The sequence below is a fragment of the Octodon degus genome, unplaced genomic scaffold (genome assembly GCF_000260255.1).
Source record: "Octodon degus isolate 3935 unplaced genomic scaffold, OctDeg1.0 scaffold00268, whole genome shotgun sequence".
NCBI classification, from domain to species: Eukaryota; Metazoa; Chordata; class Mammalia; order Rodentia; family Octodontidae; genus Octodon; species Octodon degus.
This window is the reverse complement of record NW_004524844.1, coordinates 2,074,495-2,080,572: the sequence shown is the minus strand read 5'-3', so window position 1 is coordinate 2,080,572 and position 6,078 is coordinate 2,074,495. Positions and strand designations below refer to the sequence as shown.

Here is a 6,078-nt window from a genome sequence, read left to right as displayed (position 1 = left end):
CCAGAGCTGCAGTGTGAACGCCTGGTTAGGCACTTGACTGCCCCTAGAGGATAAATTCAACGACTAACACATAATACGCACGCTGTCTACACGAAAGCATTTTGAAACGAATTATAGCCATCATACAGGAAGAGAAAAGATACCGTCTTTATTGGTCCTAAGGGAGCAGAAACCCGGTCACCCTGCCAGTAAGTGCTCAAGTTTGCATACATGAATAATTAATTAAGTGGAAAGATAGCCCTGGGAATCAAGAAGATGGAGTCGGGTTCCAAACGCTAATGGGGGGGAACAGGCTGTCTTGTAAAACTACAACTCCCAGGAGCCCTTGCCTCTGCCACGCGGAAGGTCGCCCCAAGGTCATGCGGCTATCTCCATAGCCGTAGGCTTCTCTCCAGGGCCAGGACGCAGTTCTTCTCCCGCATCGCCCTCTCTAACTGATGGACTGAAGGTTTCCAAGGTAACCGCGCAGTAAGGCGGGTCTTAGGAGATGGGAAATGGATCCCGGAAGTGACGCTCTTACCCTGCGCCGGCGGGAAGAGGGTTTGAAGATGGCGGCCCGCAGGGGACAGCGACGCACATGTATTACTGAAGAGTCTATGGAGACCGAATCTCGCGACCCAGATTCCAAGGGCCCGGCCCAGGTCTATCTTCCCGGCCGGGGTCCTCCGCTGCGCGAAGGGGAGGAGCTGGTCATGGATGAGGAGGCTTATGTGCTGTACCACCGTGCGCAGACTGGTAGGCTTAAAAGCCCGGACTCCTAGATGCTAAGGGAGGAGACTGGTCCCGAGATTTTAACTTGAAAAGGTGCCCAGGAAGAGAAGGCTGGGGTCTAAGAGAGGTGATGTTACACTGCGGACAACTGGTTTCTGAGGAATGTGGAGACAGAGATGGCTCCATCGCATCCTCACTCGCCAGCCCCTTCCATCCCCAGGCGCCCCCTGTCTTAGCTTCGATATAATCCGAGATCAACTGGGGGACAACAGGACAGAGCTTCCTCTTACACTATATCTGTGTGCGGGGACCCAAGCGGACAGCGCCCAGAGCAACAGGTGAGAGACCCAAGGCATTCCCAGATCCAGGGGTCCGAACCTCTTGTTTCCACCCCGTTCCTCAGGACCCAGGAATTAGGACTTCCACCTTCTGCCTCACCCCACCCAAGCATAGGTTTCCAGCCTACCTCCTCGGTAAGCGGCCTGGCCCCAACTGCCGAACTTAGTACCTAATACTTACCCCCAGACTGATGGTGCTTCGGATGCACAATTTACACGGCACCAAGTCCCCTCCCTCAGAGGGCAGCGAGGAAGAGGAAGAGGAAGATGAAGAGGATGAAGAAGAGCGGAAGCCACAGCTGGAGCTGGCCATGGTGCCCCACTACGGTGGCATCAACCGGGTGCGGGTAAGTTCTTTATAGTCCTAGCGGTGTGAGGGTAAAATAAGAGAATGTTTAGTGTCAGGAACAGCCCTTGGTTTTAATGTGAGCTGTGAGTTTTCTGCTAAATTGTCACTCAGGAACTATTGGGCCATACGAGCTTTGTTTTGGGTTTTTTGCTTTAGAGGCAAAGCATTTTCTGATTGGGTAGACAATCATATAAGATGGCAGGATGTACAAAGGCTACTTAGAACAAGGTTTGGTACACAGCTGGTCCTGTGTTTGCATTAGATTGTTATTATCACATCCTGGTACTAAATCCTTGAGGATTTAGGCTAAGTGAATTAAATGATGCAGTTCCGGCTCCATGGAGCGAACATAAGCTAGTGGACAGGGAAGAAGAAGCAAAGCAAAGGGCCAGCCAGGTAGCTCAGCGGACTAAAGCGCCTGCTTAGTCGGAGCGCAGCGTGCCTGCCGGCTCCACCCCCAGGGCATGCTGACAGCCCATTGAGACTGGGCCTGGTGGCAGGCGCCTGTAATCCCAATGGTTGGGAAGCTGGAAACAGAATCATTACAAATCCAATCTACATAGTGAGCCCCTGTAGACCCTGTACTAAAAACATTAAAAAGAAAGAAAAAAAAATTCCTTTAACCTAGGAAAAGGAACTCCGTAAATGTAGTATGTCAGAAGGTATTAAGTGTTGTGGGAAAGACGAAAATGAGACAGAGTAAATTTTTTTTTTTTTTTATTTAGTATAGGGTGTACAAGATTTCACTACGGAGATCAGAATCGTAGGGAGTCTCCTGTTTTCGGCCTCCCAAGTGCTGGGATTACAGGCATGCACCACTATGCCCAGTCTCAATCACCATCTCAGCCGTCTCGGCGCCCCGCTGGCGGGGCTGGCATCACATGCACCCCGGCTACTGCACTCTGCCTAAGCTGGCGCTTTAATCTGCTAAGCTATGAGGCTGGCCCTACGTTTTTTTTTTTTGTTTTTTTGTTTTTTTTTTTCTGAGACAGAGTCTCATCATGTAGTTCAGGCTGGTCTTGAACTCTTGGTGATCCTCCTGCCTCAGCTTCCTGAGTGCTGGGATTGCCAGTGCCCTTTGAACAGAGACCCATGGGAATTGAAGGAGTGAGCCAAGAATTATCTGTGGGAAGAAATTTGGAAGCAGGGAAAATACAGGTGCAAAGGGCATGCGTGTTGGAGGAGTTTTAGAGGGAGGAAAACCAGTGTGCCTGGAGCAAAATGGGCAGGGAGAAAGTGACAGGGTAGCTGCGGAGGAGATGATGTCTAGGGCCACAAAGATACTTAAACTTCTCAGAGAGAAACTGAGAACCACTAGAAAGTTTAGGGCACAAGGGAGGTGGGATCTGGCCTTTGGTCTAAAGGGACTCCTCTTCCCAGGTTTGGTTGCACATACCCATAATCCCAGCATTCAGGAGGCTGAGGCAGGAGGATCATGAGTTTGAGGCCAGCAAATGACCCAGTTACCCTTCAGCAGTGGGTGGGAAGAGCAGGAGTCAGCACGCTCCAGGGAGGTCTCCACTGAGGAGGCACTGAACAGGGAGCCTGGCAGAGACTCCATGTGCAGCTCCTGCTGGGGGGCTGGGGGGCTTGCAGTCTTCGTGTACAGGGGTTTGGAAGCTTTGTCGTCCCACCGTTCTGCCTGCTTCATTCCAGTGTGGGGCATTGGCTTAACGTTACGTAAATATAAATTCACCTGATGGGAAAGATGGGGCATAACTTGGTATCAATGGGCCTGGTTGGTTGTGATTTTACCCCACAAAGGTTTCTGGGGGGTAGTAGTCCTAGGCAAAACTCCCTCTCCCTCTGTTTCACAAACCCCTCTCCTTCAGGTGTCCTGGCTGAGTGAGGAGGAGCCTGTCGTGGCCGTGTGGTCAGAGAAAGGCCAGGTGGAAGTGTTCGCGCTGCGGAGGCTCCTGCAGGTGGTGGACGACCCCCAGGCCCTGGCGGTCTTCCTCCGGGATGAGCAGACACGAGTAAAGCCTGTCTTCACTTTTGCTGGCCATATGGGGGAGGGCTTTGCCCTTGACTGGTCCCCCCGGGTGCCAGGTGAGTCCCTGGGGTGTGCCCTGAGTTCAGGGAGTGAAAAAAATGGGACAACAATGGTGAGCCTTGAGCTGTGGCCAAGTCGGGCAAGGTCATTTCACTCCCTTCCTAGGTCGCTTGCTGACAGGTGACTGTCAGAAGAACATCCATCTCTGGACACCTACAGATGGTGGCTCCTGGCATGTAGACCAGCGGCCATTCGTGGGCCACACGCGCTCCGTGGAGGACCTGCAGTGGTCCCCAACTGAGGACACGGTGAGGGAAGACAGGGGCCTGGAATCCTGGGTCTCCAGGGAGGAGGCACTGAACAGGGGGCCTGGCAGAGGCTTGGTGTGCAGTTCAGGTGTGAGTCTGGGGGACACTGCAGAGGGTGACTCCCTACCAGCTCTTGGTCCTCAGTGTATGGTGGGGACACCTGAGCACGCAGACCTGCTCTGCCTTGCCCAGGTATTCGCCTCCTGCTCAGCTGATGCCTCCATTCGCATATGGGACATCCGCGCAGCCCCCGGGAAGGCCTGCATGCTCACCACGGCTACCGCTCACCAGGGGGATGTCAACGTCATCAGCTGGAGCCGCCGAGAGCCCTTCCTGCTCAGTGGTGGGGATGATGGGGTCCTCAAGGTGTGGGACCTGCGACAGTTCAAGGTATTTTTGCAGCAGCCCCTGGATCTGCAAGCCACTTGCTTCTGTGCGCTTAGCCAGGACTGGGAAGGCCCCCGGGATTTGAAGCCAGCCACCCTCCTGAGGCGCAGCAAGAGAACGGTGTGAGAGCAGTGTGGGGTCTTTCTCTCCCCCGTGAGTGGTGGACAAGCAGTAGAGGCTCAGTAGCAGGGACTACAACTCCTGTTGCCTGTGACCGTACAGCCCATGGGCTCGGGCTTCACAGAGTTGTAGTGTGTGTGGTAGTGGATTGGGGAGCATCAGGTAAGAATTGGAGACTAGCTTACTCATTATAAGGGAAGAAACTGGGGCACAGAACAGGCGGGAGCAGCCAGGGACACATGCTTGTAACCCCAGCACTGGGAGGCTGGAAGGGGGAAGATGACAGGTTTCAACCCAGTCTGGGCAGCACAGTGACCTAGTGAGAGCCTGCCTCAAAAAGATTTTAAGCCGGGATATAGTTCAGCAGCGTAAGTGCCTACTTGGCAAGCATAAAATCTCGAATTCGATCCCTAGTACAGAAAAAAAAAAGGAAAGATTTTAAAAGGACTGGGAGATAGCTTAGTATGAGAGCTCAGTACTAGGAGCAGAAAAGAAAAAACGGCCAGGCAAGCATGGAAAGAACCCCCAACCTTTATTGAGGGTAACCCAGGCCACTGGCAGGCGTGGGCGCCTATACCTGAAGCCCAGCACCCAGCAGCTATCCTCTGGGCTTGAGGGTGTGGGGTTTTGAGGGGAAAGCCCTGGTTGAACCTGAGGCAAGTCCCCTTGTGGGTCTCTTGGAGCCCCTGACACCCACCCTCTCCCACAGTCCGGCTCCCCTGTGGCCACCTTCAAGCAGCACGTGGCCCCTGTGACCTCCGTTGAGTGGCATCCGCACGACAGTGGGGTCTTCGCAGCCTCCGGCGCAGATAACCAGATCACACAGTGGGACCTGGCTGTGGAGCGGGACCCCGAGGCGGGCGAGGTGGAGGCTGACCCGGGGCTGGCGGAGCTGCCGCAGCAGCTGCTGTTTGTGCACCAGGGCGAGACAGACCTGAAGGAGCTGCACTGGCACCCACAGTGCCCGGGCCTCCTGGTCAGCACCGCCCTGTCGGGCTTCACCGTCTTCCGTACCATCAGCGTCTGAAGAGGCCTTGCACCGTGAAAATGACATTGGAGCTGGTCCCCTGAGAGGGGTTCATTTGGGCCTGTTGACCAGACCCCCAGAAGAGGGGGCTCCCATGGATTCTGTGGGCTCTTGTTCTCCCAAAGGACTTGGTTTGACCCATGGCCTTGTGTAGCCATTCGCACCAAAGACCGCCTCACCTGGCAGAGGGCTCCGCTAGCCTCGTGTTGCCTGAGTGTTCGATTCTTGTCACTTTGCTTCCTGCTCTCTTCACCTCTGTCCTGGCTCCACGCTCGGCTGCTGCCTTCCCCGGGGACTGGGGCTTGCCCTGGCCGGAGCGTGCTTCTCAGGTGGGTTCCTCCTGCCACCTGAGCTGAGCCGAGATTTCCCAGTGCTTTCCTGGAGCAGAAGCCAGGGCTCCTGAATGGCAATAAAGGACCAGACCAAGGCCTGAGTGTGTACGGCTTTGCTCCCAGCCCAGCCCCATGTGGACGCTGAAGGGCAAGACCAGAGTTGGCGCCCCCAGGTCACTTGTGCGCCAAGCCGCGGCAGGCTGGCCCTCAGCCCATAGCGTGTCTCTTCTCTGCCTCACCTCATTTGTATTCTGGAGTGCACTCAGGTCAGTGAAAGGTGGCTCATCCTATGCCCCCCAACCTACTAAGGTAACCAGGGAGCCCCCACCTCTCCGTCCCATTCACCATCTCGCCACCTCTCTCCCCGGAAATGATGCTACTTTGTCCCCATCTCCCAGTGGCTCCCGGCTCCCTGCCCCCCACCTGGCTATGCCAGGCTCCTCCAGCCTCCTAGGCCTGGGCCCTGCGCCCTGCCTGGCTGGCCTCCCTGGCTCCCCCTCTGCGGAGGAGCTG

The 6,078-nt window shown here is 55.3% G+C and overlaps 1 protein-coding gene across 1 annotated transcript; it reads left to right on the top strand.

Moving 5' to 3' along the window:
* The first annotated feature begins 382 nt into the window (after window positions 1-382).
* On the top strand, window positions 383-5,666 carry Grwd1 (glutamate rich WD repeat containing 1). The gene is made up of 7 exons (XM_004646481.3): window positions 383-735; window positions 932-1,049; window positions 1,237-1,396; window positions 3,231-3,447; window positions 3,557-3,699; window positions 3,892-4,089; window positions 4,916-5,666. Exons 1-7 carry the CDS (start codon window positions 495-497, stop codon window positions 5,231-5,233), a joined length of 1,395 nt encoding a protein of 464 aa, XP_004646538.2. The 5' UTR covers window positions 383-494; the 3' UTR covers window positions 5,234-5,666.
* The last annotated feature ends 412 nt before the right edge of the window (window positions 5,667-6,078 follow it).

Excerpts from the sequence above, each read along its gene's own strand:
- Grwd1 (XM_004646481.3), top strand. The coding sequence starts at position 495 with ATGGATCCCGGAAGTGACGCTCTTACCCTGCGCCGGCGGGAAGAGGGT. Across the intron at positions 1,050-1,236 it reads GACAGCGCCCAGAGCAACAG|ACTGATGGTGCTTCGGATGC; the intron begins GTGAGAGACCCA and ends ACTTACCCCCAG. Across the intron at positions 3,700-3,891 it reads GGTCCCCAACTGAGGACACG|GTATTCGCCTCCTGCTCAGC; the intron begins GTGAGGGAAGAC and ends TGCCTTGCCCAG.